The 18,681-nt window shown below is 42.1% G+C and overlaps 2 protein-coding genes across 5 annotated transcripts in view; one reads left to right on the top strand and one right to left on the bottom strand.

Moving 5' to 3' along the window:
• The window catches only part of LOC116374835 (anaphase-promoting complex subunit 5-like), a 22,679-nt gene extending 3,998 nt beyond the window's left edge, over positions 1-18,681 (bottom strand). Inside the window, exons 1-6 of one of the 3 annotated variants that reach the window (XM_031830183.1) lie at positions 18,436-18,681; positions 17,997-18,133; positions 1,461-1,589; positions 1,047-1,180; positions 770-844; positions 459-580 (exon numbers count right to left, since the gene is read on the bottom strand). In XM_031830183.1, coding sequence (XP_031686043.1) covers positions 459-574 — 116 coding nt within the window. In that variant the 5' untranslated portion in view covers positions 575-580; positions 770-844; positions 1,047-1,180; ... (1 more) ...; positions 17,997-18,133; positions 18,436-18,681. Of the gene's footprint in view, positions 1-458; positions 581-769; positions 845-1,046; positions 1,181-1,460; positions 1,590-17,996 lie in introns of all 3 variants that reach the window. The other 2 variants (XM_031830182.1, XM_031830184.1) reach the window with 2 other exon arrangements.
• The window catches only part of LOC116374833 (glutathione hydrolase 1 proenzyme), a 28,380-nt gene continuing 12,125 nt past the window's right edge, over positions 2,427-18,681 (top strand). Inside the window, exon 1 of one of the 2 annotated variants that reach the window (XM_031830180.1) lies at positions 2,427-2,651. Coding sequence is in view for 1 of the 2 variants with exons in the window: in XM_031830179.1 (XP_031686039.1) it covers positions 8,895-8,980 (86 nt within the window). In the remaining variant the exon portion in view is untranslated. Of the gene's footprint in view, positions 2,652-8,779; positions 8,981-18,681 lie in introns of those variants that run through there. The other variant, XM_031830179.1, reaches the window with a different exon arrangement.

The raw sequence follows: 18,681 nt of genomic DNA, 5'->3' as shown, positions 1-18,681 counted from the left end.
GAAAACTGAGCGTGTCGAGAATAACATGTCAACCCTGTTACCCATAGATAGACAGGCTTGAAACGTTTCAGCAATGTCACATTTTTTGTTGGAGCTTACATTCAGTTGCCCCTCCCTGAGGTACATAACAAGCTTTCATTGTGCCTGTCACAAGAGGATTTGTGGCTGATTTAATATGAAATCATCAACCCTGTTACAGTCAACCCTGTTCCTTTTTCTGCCACTTAGTATAGTCTTATTTATTTGCATCTCTTGAGATGGGAAAAAGTGTGTTTCATCAAGTTGAACATGTGCTCTTTATGACAATGTTCAAATGAGGTGAAATCAAAACGTTTTTGGGGACCAAGTTACACTTCTCAAAAGCCACTGAATTCGTGGAAAGCCCCACATACAGATAGCTACAGCACTGGAAGACTGTGTAAAGGTGTTCTATGTTCTGAGTCATGACCATTCCTTACCTATAAAGACCCTCAGTTTTGTTCAAGGCAGCAATGGCTGTGACATGGGGCTCTGCAAGGTGGTATTTCCCATCATTCATAGCTCTGTCAAACTGGATCTTGAGGTCACAGAGCATCCACAGCTGGGTGACAGAACACAAAACATTAGAATGAACAGCCCACTTCATACCAGCCATGTCAGTGTCATCGCCTTTGAAAAGAAGACAATGGTGTTTCTGTGTACCGCAGCAATAGGAAAGTGCTAAACATGGGGATTGAGGCCAAGTCTAAAGTTGATGGATAGAGAAGAGCAGGAGTTCAGAATGGCTCACCTTGGCATGTTGGGTGTGAGGTGGGAACTGCTCCTTCAGATGCTTCAGGACCTCAGACACAGCCCCATACAGGCCCTGGAGGGAGGGAGACAGGAACATGTAACTGGTGCAGGCCTCACTCACAGCCGACACAAGTGCACATCTCCTGAGCTTTAATTTGGATCACATCAATGGTTAGGAAACGGCCCTGAGTGACTAAATGAGCACGGAGGGAGACGTGACAGAGGGACTGAAGCCAAAGAGAAAGAGGTGGGATGAGGTGTACCAACTACAGTACCTGCTCAGCATGAAGCTCAGCCAGGTGGCAGAGGGCCACAGCAAAGGCCTCTGTTGTTCTGCTGGACCCCAAAGTTAACCTGCTCCAGGCTATTCATGTTCAGGAGGAGCTGGGCCTGCTGCTGAGCCATGGTGCTGGAAGAACACATAAGTTCAACAGGACATGAATGTTGGAGACATGCAGTCAGTGAATGTGTGTTGGATTAATTCAATTAGTCAAGACTGGATATCAATAATTGACAGTCACTCTTTTTTTCTTACCAATCGATTTTTTTATCCACACTTTTATTTTGCAATGTCAATATGTATTTGTTATCAATGTTTTGGCATCAAACTGGTGGCAGTTCTGAAAAAGTCAACAACAAAACATTATGCCATTGTTGATTAGATGCTTTTGTCACTAATTAGATCTTACCTTCTTGGGACACTGCATCTCGCGAGCCAGGCTTAGCAGCAGCTCATGGGAGATGGGATCCACCAGGTTGAGAAAAGCAGCGTTCTTATATAAGATGTCATTTAGGGATGTTCCTTCCAAGCCCAGATCCTGCCAAATCAGACAAGAAGAGGCAGTATTACTCAAAGTGCCATTAAGGCCACATTTTTTACTCTTTGTACTATTTGAAAACAATTAATTGTGCACAAAGAGCAGCATTATCACAGACACATGATGATGATGATGATATATTATGAAATGATGATGAAATCGACAAATGTGTTTGAAGTGCAGGACTAGCTGGATGTATACGGTATAAAGAGGATGTTGAGAAGTTCCAGCAATAATAATGTCATGCCACAGCATTGCACAGTCTGCATCTTTTAACTTTAGTACTATGGTGTCCTTCTGATGAATCCTGCAGTATATGAGAGTGCAATAAACATGATATGATGGATGAGCATTTGGTTACTCTTTTGATGTTTAATGCAGCATTTTGTTTAGGTCTGCCATTGCACAATACATTCTCAACATTAGACTAAAAACAACTAATCTATGAATGGCGCAGACACATTTGTGAGGGCAGACAGACACTGAAATAAATGATTTGCATACACCTTTTAAGCCGCAAATGAAGAAGTAGGTAAGGAGAGAAAATAGGGAACTGAAAATGAAAGATTTTCACAGGCTGCATAGAATAGCTGTTCCTGAGTCCTCTACAAAGGCCTAATTAGGCTGTGTATGTGAGGGGTAGAGATTGGACGCGCACATAGAGAGAGCTGAGAAATGAAAGACATGAGGGATGGGAACACACACACACACAACCAAAAGTATTGATTGCAATGGACAGTTTAGGAGGGAGGCTTCCAGCCACCCCTTACTGACTTCCCTTTTAACAAGGGCACCAGTTTATACAAACAAGACAACACATGGGTGGGAAGTTCCTTCTCTTTTTTAGAGAGCAAAGGTCTAAAAAAATACTTCCTTTCTGTGTTGCTTGTGTTTGTGGCCCACATCTGATCATCTCAGAGGCAGACATTGAAACAGGATCAATACGGATGTAATCACACCACACCTGAAGCAACGAGGAGTCCTTTTTAATGAGATATTGTGAAGAATAGACTTTACTACCTTACTGCAGACGCAACATTACGAACTCAGTTGACTATACAGGTACATTTTCATTCTTCAGTTGTTACAGTAACTCTCACCTAACTATAGCATGTCTACTAACTTTACAGTGGATGATGGATCACCTCTTTTAATTGAGTTACAAACCAAAATATAATTGAGACACGTGCCGATTTGCAATAGCCTGAACGCTAATAACATGAGTCTTATTCAATTAAACCAGAGCTAATTTAAAAGAGGGTCCCCTGTGATGTGGCTGTCATGCAGCTTTGGCACTCTGGGTTATCTCCTTGCCTTGATTAAAGAGATTCTACAATCTCCTCTGTCAAGTCTTCAGCGTAATTAACTACAGATTGGACAACCTCTGAAACAGAGAGGAGCTTACGATTGAGCTAACAAACAGGACTATCAGATGTACTGTTATAGCGCATTAATAGTCATGTTATCATACCTCTGGTATTCTTATAGAAATGACTCATTTTCAGCTGATAACATGCTTTGAAATCCTGATCCGTCCCTAGAAACATGATGCATAGATAGTGAATAAATAGAGCCAAATCCAAACATGACAGAATGGATTATACTTGGGAATTTTCAAGACATCTTGTAATTCCTTTGTCTTAGCGTGATACTAACCATGACTAAGCATGTTGTGTAGCAATCAGTGAACTACTTGTAGTTCAACTAGTAATTTAACTACATTTTGCAGTAGCTTGGTGGTACTGGAACTAACTTCAAATCAAAGTTTATTTGTCAAGTGCGCCGAATACAACAGGTGTAGACATTACAGTGAAATGCTTACTTACAGGCTCTAACCGTTAGTGCAAAAAAAGGTATTAGGTGAACAATAGGTAAGTAAAGAAATAAAACAACAGTAAAAAGACAGGCTATATACAGTAGCGAGGCTACATACAGACATCAGTTAGTCAGGCTGATTGAGGTAGTATGTACATGTAGATACGGTTAAAGTGACTATGCATATATGATGAACAGAGAGTAGCAGTAGCATAAAAGAGGGGTTGGCGGGTGGTGGGACACAATGCAGATAGCCCGGTCAGCCAATGTGCGGGGAGCACTGGTTGGTCGGCCCAATTGAGGTAGTATGTACATGAATGTATAGTTAAAGTAACTATGCATATATGATAAACACAAAGTAAGAGCAGCGTAGACGAGCGTCGGAGCCGGTGTAGTATGATTCAATCTTAGCCCTGTATTGATGCTTTGCCTGTTTGATGGTTCGTCGCAGGGCATAGCAGGATTTCTTGTAAGCTTCCGGGTTAGAGTCCCGCACCTTGAAAGTGGAGGCTCTAACCTTTAGCTCAGTGCGAATGTTGCCTGTATAATCCATGGATTCTGGTTGGGGTATGTACGTACATTCACGGTGGGGACGACGTCCTCGATGCACTTATTGATAATGCCAGTGACTGATGTGGGGTACTCCTTAATGCCACCGGAAGAATCCCGGAATGTGTTCCAGTCTGTGATAGCAAAACAGTCCTGTAGTTTAGCATCTGCTTCATCTGACCACTTTTTTATAGACCGAGTCACTGGTGCTTCCTGCTTTAATTTTTGCTTGTAAGCAGGAATCAGGAGGATAGAGTTGTGGTCGGATATACCGGAGTACAGGTGATCTAGAATTTTTTTCCCTCTGGTTGCACATTGAACATGTTGATAGAAATGTGGTAGAACTGATTTAAGTTTCCCTGCATTAAAGTCTCTGGTCACTAGGAGCACCGCTTATGGGTGAGTGGTTTCCTGTTTGCTTATTTCCGAATACAGGTGACTGAGTGTGGTCTTAGTGCCAGCATCTGACTGTGGTGGTAAATAAAGTAGTCAGCTTCTTGATATGCCACACCTGTCAGGTGGATGGATTATCTCGGCAAAGGAGAAATGCTCACTAACAGGGATGTAAACAAATTTGCACCTAAAATTTGAGAAGAATTAGCTTTTGTGCACGTGGAATATTTCTGGGATCTTTTATTTCAGCACTTTACATGTTTTGTTTATATTTTTGTTCAGTATAGACATTTTTGCACATTGATTGAAACTGAAATATTTAATTTACATAAGTATTCACACACCTAGGGCTATGGCGGTCATGAAATATTTCAGCCTGAGATTGTCAAGCAAATAACCCAAGTCAAATCAAATTTCAAATCAAATTTTATTGGTCACATACACATGGTTTGCCAATGTTAATGCGAGTGTAGCGAAATGCTCGTGCTTCTAGTTCCGATCATGCAGTAATATCTAACAAGTAATCTAACAATTTCACAACAACTACCTTTTACACACAAGTGTAAAGGAATGAATAAGAATATGCACATATAAATATATATATGAGCAATGGCCGAACGGCATAGGCAAGATGCAGTAGATGGTATAGAGCACAGCAAAGTGGCATTGTTTAAAGTGACTGGTGATACATTTATTACATTCAATGTTTAATTATTAAAGTGGCTAGAGATTTGAGTCAGTATGTTGGCCAGCTGCCACTCAATGTTCGTGATGGCTGTTTAACAGTCTGATGGCCTTGAGATAGAAGCTTCTTTTCAGTCTCTCGGTCCCAGCTTTGATGCACCTGTACTGACCTCGCCTTCTGGATGATAGCGGGGAGAACAGTCAGTGGCTCGGGTGGTTGTTGTCCTTGATGATCTTTATGGCCTTCCTGTGACATCGGTTGGTGTAGGTGTCCTGGAGGGCAGGTAGTTTGCCCCCGGTGATGTGTTGTGCAGACCTCACTACCATCTGGAGAGCTCTTACGGTTGTGGGCAGAGCAGTTGCCGTAAAAGGTGGTGATACAGCCCGTCAGGATGCTCTTGATTGTGCACCTGTAAAAGTTTGTGAGTGTTTTTGGTGACAAGCCACATTTCTTCAGCCTCCTGGGGTTGAAGAGGCAGTGTTGCGCATTATTCACCACGATGTCTGTGTGGGTGGAACATTTCAATTTATACCGAGGAACTTAAAACTTTCCACCTTCTCCACTACTGTCCCGTCAATGTGGATAGGGGGGGTGCTCCCTCTGCTGTTTCCTGAAGTCCACGATCATCTCCTTAGTTTTGTTGACGTTGAGTGTGAGGTTATTTTCCTGACACCACACTCCGAGGGCCCTCACCTCCTCCATGAAGGCAGTCTCGGGATTGATTGAATATGTTCGTAAAAATACCAGCCAGCTGGTCTGCGCATGCTCTGAGGACGCGGCTAGGGATGCCGTCTGGGGGTTAACACAGCCTTGCGAGGGCTAACATGTTTAAATATTTTACTCACGTTGGCTGCGGTGAAGGAGAGCCCGCAAGTTTTGGTAGCGGGCCGTGATCGTGGCACTGTATTGTCTTCACAGCGAGCAAAGAAGTTGTTTAGTTTGTCTGGTAGCAAGACATCGGGGTCTGCGACGGGGCTGGTTTTCTTTCTCATGATTGACTGTAGACCTTGCCACATACCTCTCGTGTCTGAGCCGTTGAATTGCGACTCTACTTTGTCTCTATACTGATGCTTAGCTTGTTTGATTGCCTTGCGGAGGGAATACACTGTTTGTATTCGGTCACACTGTTTGTATTCGGTCATCCGGTCGCCTTGCCCTGATTAAAGCAGTGGTTCGCGCTTTCAGTTTTGCGCGAATGCTGCCATCAATCCACGGTTTCTGGTTGGGGAAGGTTTTAATTGTCGCCGTCGGTACAACATCTTGCACTTGCTAATAAATTCGCTCACCGAATCAGCGTACACATCAATGTTGTTGTTCGACGCTATCCGGAACATATCCCAGTCCACGTGATCAAAGCAATCTTGAAGCGTGGAATCAGATTGGTCGGATCAGCGTTGAACAGACCTGAGCACGTGCATTTCCTGTTTTAGTTTCTGTTTATAGGCTGGGAGCAACAAAATGGAGTCATGGTCAGATTTGCCAAAAGGAGGGCGAGGGAGGGCTTTGTATGCATCGCGGAAGTGAGAGTAACAATGATCCAGAGTTTTTCCAGCCTGGGTCACGCATTCGATATGCTGATAAAATTTAGGGAGCCTTGTTTTCAGATTAGCCTTGTTAAAATCCCCAGCTACAATAAATGCAGCCTCAGTATATGTGGTTTCCAGTTCACATAGAGTACAATGAAGTTCTTTCAGGGCCGCCGAGGTGTCTGCTTGGGGGGGATGTACACGACTGTGATTATAATCGAAGAGAATTCTCTTGGTAGATAATGCGGTCGGCAGATGATTGTAAGAATTCTTGGTCAGGTGAACAAAAGAACTTGAGTTCCTGTATGTTGTTATAATCACACCACGTCTCGTTAATCATAAGCCATATACCCCCGCCCTTCTTCTTACCAGAGAGATGTTTGTTTCTGTCGGCGCAATGCGTGAACGAACCAGGTGGCTGTACCGACTCTGATAACGTATCCTGAGTGAGCCATGTTTCTGTGAAACAGAGAATGTTACAATCTCTGATGTCTCTCTGGAAGGCAACCCTTGCTCGGATTTCGTCTACCATGTTCTCAAGAGACTGGACATTGGCTAGTAGTATACTCAGGAGCGGTGGGCGATGTGCCCGTCTACGGAGCCTGACCAGAAGACCGCTCTGTCTGCCCCTTCTGCGGTGCCATTATTTTGGGTCACCTGCTGGGATCCGATCCATTGTCCTGGGTGGTGGACCAAACAGAGGATCCGCTTCGGGAAAGTCGTATTCCTGGTCATTATGTTGGTAAGTTGCTCTTATATACAAGTTGCTCTTATATTCCTCCAAGCTGTATGTAATAAGACTCAAGATTTCCTGGGGTAACAGTGTAAGAAATAATACATAAAAAACTAAATACTGCATCGTTTCCTAAGAACACGAAGCGAGGCGGCCTTCTCTGTCTGCACTAGTCACGGTAACTGACCATTAATTAACATAAACACACTTAGCATCTCCTGGTTTCCAAACCTTTGGAACATCTACATTTAAAAAGTCAAATCCATGTAAAATAGCCTACACCATCACACTAAATGAATTATTTAATTTAGACAGGTCTAAAGAAGCATGATATGAAGAAAATGTAGTCTATTTCAGAAGAACAGAAAAGCTTACTCTGAGTTATGTCCTTATGTTAGGCCCTGATCTGAATATGCCATGCCACTAATTCATTTAGAAGACAAGATTTGCTTAGAACTCCATGACAGTATTCTATATTATTTTATAGTATGAAGAATACAATTGAACAATAAACAATAAAAATAAAAAGGATATTTTCTCCAAACAATTTGAGAAAGTGCACACATGCTATTCTGTGTTGAACGGTTAACAAAGTAACAGGTACTCCTATATGCTTAATTTAGTTATTTATGTAACTTTAGTTGTGATAAAAATGTTGGGTGATATGTTTTGATATTTAATACATTCTAAGGCTGCGTAATGAAACTCTAATGATGATTTGAAAAAAGTTGCATGAAAGGCATGAGCTCTGCTTTGATTTTTGCGTAGGCTGTACACATTTCATCAGTCCCTCATTCACAATTTGACAAGCACTTGATAATGCCTCTAATTTCCCGGCTGCATCCCCTTTGTGTGTCCTTAATGCCCCCTAAAAGAATTCATGCCTATAATAATTATAATTATCTTGACACTCTGCTCTGCATATCTATGCCAGTTAGGCTCTACACCCGTTGTAAAGTGGATTAATGTGCTTTATTTTAAGAAGTTATTTGGCCACTGTAGTTGTGATACAAACCTAATCAAAACATATAGACCTATGGGCTAGGCTACATGAGTTGTGTGAATTTGATTTGAATTTTTTTTTTTCGCAAAACAAAGCATGTGGTGTTTCTTGCCTTAAACTGGGCATCATTCACATGTGATAATATAGAATCAACAAGTGATAGGCTAATACTGTGACCCATCACAGTATTATTGATTTAATCTTGTCTTTACATATACTAAATAATGTGTGATATTTGCTTTGATTTAGAATGGACCATTATCATGCACCTGTCTCAAAACAGGGGCAGTGGAAAAAAATACATGTCTTCTATGCACTTAAATAGCAAATGGAGGACACTTATCCCGTAGTTCATTTTCATGCCAGCCAGGTAGGCTATACTCCTGTTATAAAGAGAAGCAATGTGCTTAATATTAGGAAAGTTGAGAAATAAATATAGTAGGCCTAGCCTATAGAAAGCTGATTGGATCCTCCTCTTTTTAATAGAGACCATCACTTTGTTTTCTCAACCAATTGCATTGCTTGAGAGCTTGGAGAAGCCTAATTACCATGGCTAAACGGTCACGTGGAATTTGACTGCCTCACGACTCGTCACCGCGGTATGGACCCCATAACAACCCTGCACACACCTGAGTCAATGCTTTGTAGAAACCCTTTGGCGGTGATTACAGCTGTGAATCGTTTTGGGTAAGTCTCTAACAGCTTTGCACACCTGGATTGTAAAATATCTCCCCATTATAAAATGTTTTATTCTTCAAGCTCTGTCAAGTTGATTGTTGATTATTGCTAGACAGCCATTTTCAAGTCTTGCCATAGATTTTCAAGTCGAGTTCAGTTACAACTGTAACTAGGCCACTCAGGAGCATTTGGCCTTGTGTTTTAGGTTATTGTCCTGCTGAAAGGAGAATTCATCTCCCAGTGTCTGGTGGAAAGCAGACTGAACCAGGTTTTTCTCTAGGATTTTTCCTGTGCTTATTGCTTTACTCCGTTTCTTTGTATCCTAAAACACTCGCTAGTCCTTCCCGATGATAAGAATACCCATAACATGATGCATCCACCACAATGCTTGAAAATATGGAGAGTGGTACTCAGTAATGTGTTGTATTGGATTTGCCCCACACAACACTTTGTATTCAGGACAAAAAGTTCATTTATTTTCCTTTTTTTTTGCAGTAATACGTAACTGCCTTATTGCAAACAGGATGCATGTTTTGTAATATTTGTTTCTGTACAGGCTTCCTTTCTTTCACTCTGTCATTTGCATTAGTATTGTGGAGTAACTACACGGTTGTTGATCCATCTTCAGTTCTCGTATCACAACCATTACACTCTGTAACTGTTATCACAATGGTGAAATCCCTGAGCAATTTCCTTCTTCTCTGGGAAATGTTAAGAAGGACGCCCGTATCTTTGTAGTGACTGGATGTATTGATACACCATCCAAAGCCTAATTAATAACTTCACCATGCTCAAAGGGATATTCAGCATCCGCATTTTTTATTGTTACACATCTACCAATAGGCGCCCTTTGAGAGGCATTGAAAAACCTCCCTGGTCTTTGTGGTTGAATCTGTGCTTGAAATTGTAGTACTCAATTGAGGTACTTTACAGATACTTGTATGTGTGGGGTACAAAGGTGGGGTAGTCATTCAAAAATGATTGAACAAGGAATGCAACTTATTATGCGATTTGTTAAGCACATTTATACTGCTGAACTTACAGTGAGCTCCAAAAGCCTTTGGACAGTGACACATTTCGTATTGTTTTTTCTCTGTACTCCAGCACTTTGGATTTGAAATTATACAACGACTATGAGGTCAGAGTGCAGATTTTGGGACAAATTCACTTATACGTGTATTAAAGAAGTAAAAAGTAAGTTATTTGGTCCCATATTCAAAGCACGCAATGACTACACCAAGCATCTGACTCAACACATTTTTGGGATGCATTTGCTGTTTGTTTTGGTTGTGTTTCAGATTATTTTGTGCCCAATCAAAATTAATGGAGTCCCTCTTAATGTAAATAAGTTCCTAAACACTTCTACATTAATGTGGATGCTACCATGATCACGGATAATTTTGAATGAATCGTGAATAATGTTGAGTGAGAAAGTTAGACGCACAAATATCATACCCCTAACACATGCTAACCTCTCACCATTACAATAACAGGGGAGGTTAGCATTTTTGGGGGGACTGTTATGTGTATGAAAATAGAACTAACAGTAAATTCAGTAGGATAAATCGATCCGCTAATACAGCACTAGTAAAGCCCCAGTGCTTCTGAGATTCTTCAAAGTTGCCACCCTTTGCCTTGATGACAGCTCTGCACACTCTTGTCATTCTCTCAACCAGATTCATGAGGTAGTCACCTGGAATGCATTTCAATTAAACGGTGTGCCTTGTTAAGTTAATTTGTGGAATTTCTTTCCTTAATTCAGTTGAGCCAATCAGTTGTGTTGTGACAAGGTAGGGGGGTATACAGAACATAGCCCTATGTGGTAAAACATCAAGACCATATTATAGCAAGAACATCTCAAATAAGCAAAGAGAAACTACAGTCCATCATTATTTTAAGACCAGAAAGTCAGTCAATGAGGAACATTTCAAAAACTTTGAAAGGTTCTTCAAGTGCAGTTGCAAAATCCATCAAGCGATATTATAAAAGTGGCTCTCATGAGGACCGCCACAGGAAAGGAAGACCCAGAGTTACAGTACCTCTGCTGCAGAGGATAAGTTCACTAGAGTTACCAGCCTCAGAAATTGCAGCCCAAATAAATGCTTCACAGAGTTCAAGTAACAGTCACATCTCAACATCAATTGTTCAGAGGTGACTGCGTGAATCAGGCCTTCATGGTTGAAATGCTGCAAAGAAACTACTACTAAAAGACACCAATAGGAAGAAGAGACATGCTTGGGCCAAGAAACAAGAGCAATGGACATTACACCAAGTCCAAATTTGAGATTTTTGGTTCCAACCGACAATGTCTTGGTGGACGCATTGTAGGTGAACGGATGATCTCCGCATGTGTGGTTCCCACAGTGAAGCATGGAGGAGGAGGTGTGAGGGTGCTTTGCTGGTGACACTGTCTGTGATTTATTTAGAATTCAAGGCACACTTAACCAGCATGGCTACCACAGCATTCTGCAGCGACACGCCATCCCATCTGGTTTGCACTTAGTAGGACTTTCATTTGATTTCAACTAGACAATGAGCCAACTCACCTCCAGATTGTGTAAGGGCTATTTGACCAAGAAGGAGAGTGATGGAGTGCTGCATCAGATGACCTAGCCTCCACAATCACCTGACCTCAACCCAATTTAGATGGTTTGGGATGATTTGGACCGCAGAGTGAAGGAAAAGCAGCCAACAAGTGGTCAGCATATGTGGGAACTCCTTCAAGACTGTTGGAAAAGCATTCCAGGTTAAGCTGGTTAAGAGAATGCCAAGAGTGTGCCAAAATGTCATCAAGGCAATGGGTAGCTACTTTGAAGAATCTTAAATATAAAATATATTTTGATTTGATTAATACTTTTTTGGTTACTACATGATTCCATATGTGTTATTTCATAGTTTTAATGTCTTCACTATTATTCTACAATGTAGAATAATAGCATCCTAATAGCACCCTCAGAATAGCAGCACCCTCAGCACCATTACTTCCCGAGGCAATGCTTTTATCCCGTTTCCCTCTGTACACAGACCACATTTACAGTTGATGTCGGAAGTTTACATACACTGTAGGTTGGATCCATTAAAACTAATTTTTCAACCACTCCACAAATTTCTTGTTAACAAACTATAGTTTTGGCAAGTCAGTTAGGACATCTACTTTGTGCATTACACAAGTAATTCTTCCAACAATTGTTTACAGACAGATTATTTCACTTATAATTCACTGTATCACAATTACAGTGGGTTAGACGTTTACATACACTAAGTTGACTGTGCCTTTAAACAGCTTGGTAATTCCAGAAAATTATCTCATGGTTTTAGGAGCTTCTGATAGGCTAATTGACATCATTTGAGTCAATTGGAGGTGTACCTGTGGATGTATTTCAAGGCCTACCTTCAAACTCAGTGCCTCTTTGCTTGACATCATGGGAAAATCCAACAAAATCATCCAAGACCTCAGAAAAAAATTGTGGACCTCCACAAGTCTGGTTCATCCATGGGAGAAATTTCCAAACGCCTGAAGGTACCACGTTCATCTGTACAAACAATAGTACGCAAGTATATACACCATGGGACCACGCAGCCGTCAAAACTCTCAGGAAGGAGACTCGTTCTGTCTCCTAGAGATACTTTGGTGCGAAAAGTGCAAATCAATCCCAGAACAACAGCAAAGGATGGCAGCATCATGTTGTGGGAGTCCTTTGCTGCAGGAGGGACTGGTGCGCTTCACAAAATAGATGGCATTATGAGGAAAGCAAAATTATGTGGATATATTGAAGCAACATCTCAAGACATCAGTCAGGAAGTTAAAGCTTGGTCGCAAATGGGTCTTCCAAATGGACAATGACCCCAAGCATTCTTCCAAAGTTGGGGCAAAACGACTTAAGGACAACAAAGTCAAAGTATTGGAGTGGCCATCACAAAGCCCTGACCTCAATCATATGGAACATTTGTGGGCAGAACTGAAAAAGCGTGTGCGAGCAAGGAGGCCTACAAACCTGACTCCGTTACACCAGCTGTCAGGAGGAATGGGCCAAAATTCACCCAACTTATAGGAAGCTTGTGGAAGGCTACCCGAAACGTTTGACCCAAGTTAAACAATTTAAAGGCAATGCTACCAAATACTAATTGAGTGTACGTAAATTTCTGACCCACTGGGTGAATTAAATAAAAGCTGAAATAAATCACTCTACTATTATTGTGACATTCTACATTCTTAAAATAAAGTGGTGATCCTAACTGACCTAAGAAAGGGAATTTTCACAAGGATTAAATGTCAGTTGTGAAAAACTGAGTTTAAATGTATTTGGCTAAGGTGTATGTAAACTTCAGACTTCAACTGTATATACTTTCTATACTATTCTACAGTATCTCATTCACTTAATAATGTTTACATATCTTGCATTACTCGTCTCATATGTATATCCTGTTTTCTATACTATTCTACTGTGTCTTAGCCTGTTCCGCTCTAACATTGATCATCCATATGTACAGTGGGGCAAAAAAGTATTTAGTCAGCCACCAATTGTGCAAGTTCTCCCACTTAAAAAGATGAGAGAGGCCTGTAATTTTCAAAGGTACACTTCAACCATGACAGACAATGAGAAAAAAAACATTTCTGCATCATTGAAGGTCCCCAGGAACACAGAAGCCTCCACCATTCTTAAATGGAAGAATTTTGGAACCACCTAGGCTCTTCCTAGAGCTGGCCGCCCGGCCAAACTGAGCAATTGGGGGAGAAGGGTCTTGGTCAGGGAGGTGACCAAGAACCCGATGATCACTCTGGCAGAGCTCCAGAGTTCCTCTGTGGAGATGGGAGAACCTTCCAGAAGGACAACCATCTCTGCAGCACACCACCACTCAGACCTTTATGGTAGAGTGGCCAGACGGAAGCCACTCCTCAGTAAAAAGCACATGACAGCCCACTTGGAGTTTGCCAAAAGGCACAAAGACTCAGACCATGAGAAACAAGATTCTCTGGTCTGATGAAACCAAGATTGAACTCTTTGGCCTGAATGCCAAGCGTCACATCTGTAGGAAACCTGGCACCATCCCTATGGTGAAGCGTGGTGGTGGCAGCATCAAGCTGTGGGGATGTTTTTCAGCGGTAGGGACTGGAAGAGTAGTCAAGATCAAGGGAAAGATGAATGGAGCAAAATACAGAGTCCTGCTCCAGAGCGCTCAGCACGTTAGACTGGGGCGAAGGTTCACCTTCCAACAGGACAATGACCCGAAGCACACAGCCAAGACAATGCAGAAGTGGCTTCGTGACAAGTCTCTGAATGTCCTTCAGTGGCCCAGCCAGAGCCCGGACTTCAACCTGATCAAACATCTCTGGAGAGAACTGAAAATATCTGTGCAGCGACGCTCCCCATCCAACCTGACAGAGCTTGAGAGGATCTGCAGAGAATAATGAGAGAAACTCCCCAAATACAGGTGTGCCAAGCTTGTAATGTTATTCCCAAGAGGACACGAGGCTGTAATTGCTGCCAAAGGTGCTTCAAAAAAGTACTGAGTAAAAGGGTCTGAATACTTATGTAAATGTGATATTTCAGTTTATCCTTTTTTATACATTTTCTAAAATGTCTGAAAACCTGTTTTTGCTTTGTCATTGTGGGGTATTCCTTGTAGATTGAGGGGGGAAAAAATAATTTAATCCATTTTAGAATACGGCTGTAACGTAACAAAATGTGGAAAAAGTCAAGGGGTCTGAATACTTTCCGAATGCACTGTATATTCTCGGACTTCAACATTGCTGGTCTTAATATTTCTATATTTCCTAATTCCATTATTTTACTTTTACTTTTTTTTAAACGTTTATGTGTATTGTTAGGTATTACCACACATTTGGAGCTAGGAACACAAGCATTTCGCTACACCTGCTAAATATGTGAATGCGACAAATACAATTTCAATTGATTTGGATGGGTAACTTTCTTCAACAGTTCTTTTACCATCACCTGGTTAAAATTATGTTCCTAGAGACAATATCTCTCTCATCATCACTCAATGCCTAGGTTTACCTCCACTGAATTCACATCCTACCATAGCTTTGTCTGTAAATTATGCCTTGAATCTATTCTATCGCGCCCAGAAACCTGCTCCTTTTACTGTCTGTTCCGAACGTACTAGACGAACAGTTCTTATAGCCTTTAGCTGTACCCTTATTCTACTCCTCCTCTGTTCCTCTGGTGATGTAGAGTTTAATCCAGGCCCTGCAGTGGCTAGCTCCACTCCTATTCCCCAGGGGCTCTCATTTATTGACTTCTGTAACAGGAAAAGCCTTGGTTTCATGCATGTTAACATTAGATGGCTCCTCCCTAAGTTTGTTTTATTCACTGCTTTAGCACACTCTGCCAACCCGGATGTCCTAACCGTGTCTGAATCCTGGCTTAGGAAGACCACCGAACACCCTGAAATTTCCATCCCTAACTATAACATTTTCCGACAAGATAGAACTGCCAAAGGGGGCAGTGTTGCAATCTACTGCAGAGATAGCCTGCAGAGTTCTGTCTCACTATCCAGGTCTGTACCCAAACAATTCGAGCTTCTACTTTTAAAAATCCACCTTTCCAGAAACAAGTCTCTCACCGTTGCTGATTGCTATAGATCACCCTCTTCCCCCAGCTGTGCCCTAAACACCATATGTGAATTGATTGCCCCCCATCTATATTCAGAGATCGTGCTGTTAGGTGACCTAAACTGGGACATGTTTAACACCCTGGCCATCCTACAATCTAAGCTTGATGCCCTCAAACTCACACAAATGATCAATGAACCCACCAGGTACAACCCCAAATCTGTAAACACAGGCACCCTCATAGATATCATCCTAACCAACTTGCCCTCCAAATACACCTCTGCTGTTTTCATCCAAGATCTCAGCGATCACTGCCTCATTGCCTGCATCCGTAATGAGTCTGCGGTCAAACGACCACCCCTCATCACTGTCAAACGCTCCCTAAAACACTTCAGCGAGCAGGCCTTTCTAATTGACCTGACCCGGGTATCCTGGAAGGATATTGACCTGATCCAGTCAGTAGAGGATGCCTGGTTATTCTTTAAATGGGCCTTCCTCAAGATCTTTAATAAGCATGCCCCTTTCAAAAAATGTAGAACCAGGAACAGATATAGCACATTGTTCTCTCCAGACCTGACTGCCCTTGACCAGCACAAAAACATCCTGTGCAGTTCTGCATTAGCATCGAATAGCCCCCCTGATATGCAACTTTTCAGGGAAGTTAGGAACCAATATACACAAGCAGGAAACCCTGTCACCACCAATTTAAAACCACTATAATTGAGAATTTCAATAAGCATTTTTCTACGGCTGGCCATGCTTTCCACCTGGCTACCCCTACCTCGTTCAACAGCCCTGCACCCCCCCCCCCCCCCCACAGTAACTCACCCAAACCTCCCCCATTTGTCCTTCACCCAAATCCAGATAGCTGATGTTCTGAAAAATCTGAAAAATCTGGACCCCTACAAATCAGCTGTTATAGACAATCTGGACCCTCTCTTTATAAAATTATCTGTGTAAATTGTTGCAACCCCTATTACTAGCCTGTTCAACCTCTCTTTCGTATCGTCTGAGATTCCCAAAGATTGGAAAGCTGCCGCGGTCATCCCCCTCTTCAAAGGGGGAGACACTCTAGGCCCAAACTGCTACAGACCTATATAAAAATGTATAACCTGTTTCGTCATTAAAACTCCTAGGCTGGGCTTCTGTGTCTGTCATCACTCTTTGACCGGAGTGCAGTCCGGAATCCGTCTACTCACTCTCCTGCTGTAATAGCCGAGGTCCATTACAGAGAATGGGCTGGCAGTAGGGAGGAAGACATTAGGGGAAGAGAGAGGGTGAATGTGTAGCTCTAATGGGTGCATTAACAGCAGAGAGTGGAGGTGAGACCCTGCCCTGTCCATACCAGGGGATAAAGGGGTGGGATGACCGGGAGGAAGCACTCACACCCACAGTCCCATAAGACAATAGGAGCAGAAGAGTAGTCATCCGGTGACCTGTCAGTAGAAGAGACTGTACCGTGAGTTAGGTGGACTGTGGTGGGGGTATTGATCTGGGCTGTGCAGACATCCAAATAATAACTGAGAATTGCCATTTGTGCTTCGTTTCAACCCAATGCAAGATATTGTAGTGGCAACTAAACCTTATTTTAAGCCATTTATGGACAAAACACAGTCGACATGACATAGGTCACAATTAAATTGACCAAATCGAATGCAGGTTTTCCAACAAATGTCAATACTAAACACATTATATTATCATTACATAATTATGGGTGGAATGGCATAAGATAATGTAATGAAATAGGAACACTTTATTAATAAAGAAATCAGCTTTAATTCTACAGACAGACACTTAGTAGTGGTCCCATGTTTAACACCACTGCTGTTGCACATATAATTCCCTATTTATGAGAATAAATAGCAGAATCACTCTATCCCACAAGCTGGTCCAGCATCCTGTTTCTGGTATTATTAGAAACTCTGAAAAGTGCATGCACTCGGACAAGTCTGTGCAATATGTTATGTCTATCATATTGTGATATTGTTCAAGGTTTATTTGAAATAGCAGCAGCACCTGTGGTGCCATGGAAATGACCAGATGCCAGGGATGACAGTGAGAGTAGTGGGCCTAATAGTTTACAAACACCTCCTTCAAAAACAGGTCAATAGTAGGAGCACCCGTGGCCACTGTATGGGTGGGTACACTACTTCAAATGTAGGTTCAATAATGTAGAGGAGCTCCTGCATAAACGGACATTTTGGGACTTATCCACGACAGTATAAATTACCCATGCTGCATATGATGCAAGGTTTATATATCTGTTCGAAAAATTCTAATCAAAATTGTTGGAATGGGACAGACAATACACATGGCGACAAGCAGTGCCGTGATGACAGGCATTTGCCATGAAAGCAGATCGATGCACATTTGCGCGATGTAGGCCTACTGTGCGCAATTTTGATCGATTCATACGCAATAATTCCAATGTAGATAGTTTGTCCTTACCTTCCTCAATAGTTTAAGCACGTCGGTTGCCTGATCTATCCTGCGATCACGGAGCAGCTTTTGTATCTCTCGGATCCATGCCACTCGCCTCACGTAGGGGCTGTGATTGGACCGCCTCAGCATCCCCGGCAGTGTATCTGATTTCGGCATCATTGTAAACAGAAAGTCGCCGCCTTGAATTCTACCTCTGTCGCCTTCTCCTGTGCTGTTAAGAATCTTGCAACGCCTTTTTGTAAAATTCTCATTGTCCAGACTACTCTGTCTACTTAATCTAGAACCCATATTTAAGTGTTTATATCGACAGTATTTTACAATTGCGCAATGCAACCATAATACTGTCTAAACTCAGAAATATACCCCAGTTCAATAGCCCATATGTTATTTGTAGCCTATTGCCTATTATTGTTGACAGCAACACAGCACAATATTCCTGATTTACCTGTTACCGGATATTCAACGACTGTCTGTTGTGCCCGTGACACATTTACGAGGACAGAGGAATGCTCTGTTAATTTTATGATCTCTGAAGGTCTCGTGCCTTTACGCTGTTGTTTAGGTTTGTGCAGTGTTGCAAGGCAGACACCAGAATCGTGGCGCGCATAACCAATCACAGCTTTCTTCTGCCATTGCGCGCTCTTCGAAGTTACGACACGCCCTTCTCACGACTTCAATTTAGGAAGGTGCA

Source organism: Oncorhynchus kisutch, linkage group LG8, assembly GCF_002021735.2.
Source record: "Oncorhynchus kisutch isolate 150728-3 linkage group LG8, Okis_V2, whole genome shotgun sequence".
In the NCBI taxonomy this organism is placed as follows: Eukaryota; Metazoa; Chordata; class Actinopteri; order Salmoniformes; family Salmonidae; genus Oncorhynchus; species Oncorhynchus kisutch.
The sequence above is the reverse complement of the archived record's forward strand: the minus strand, read 5'-3'. Positions and strand labels throughout refer to the sequence as shown.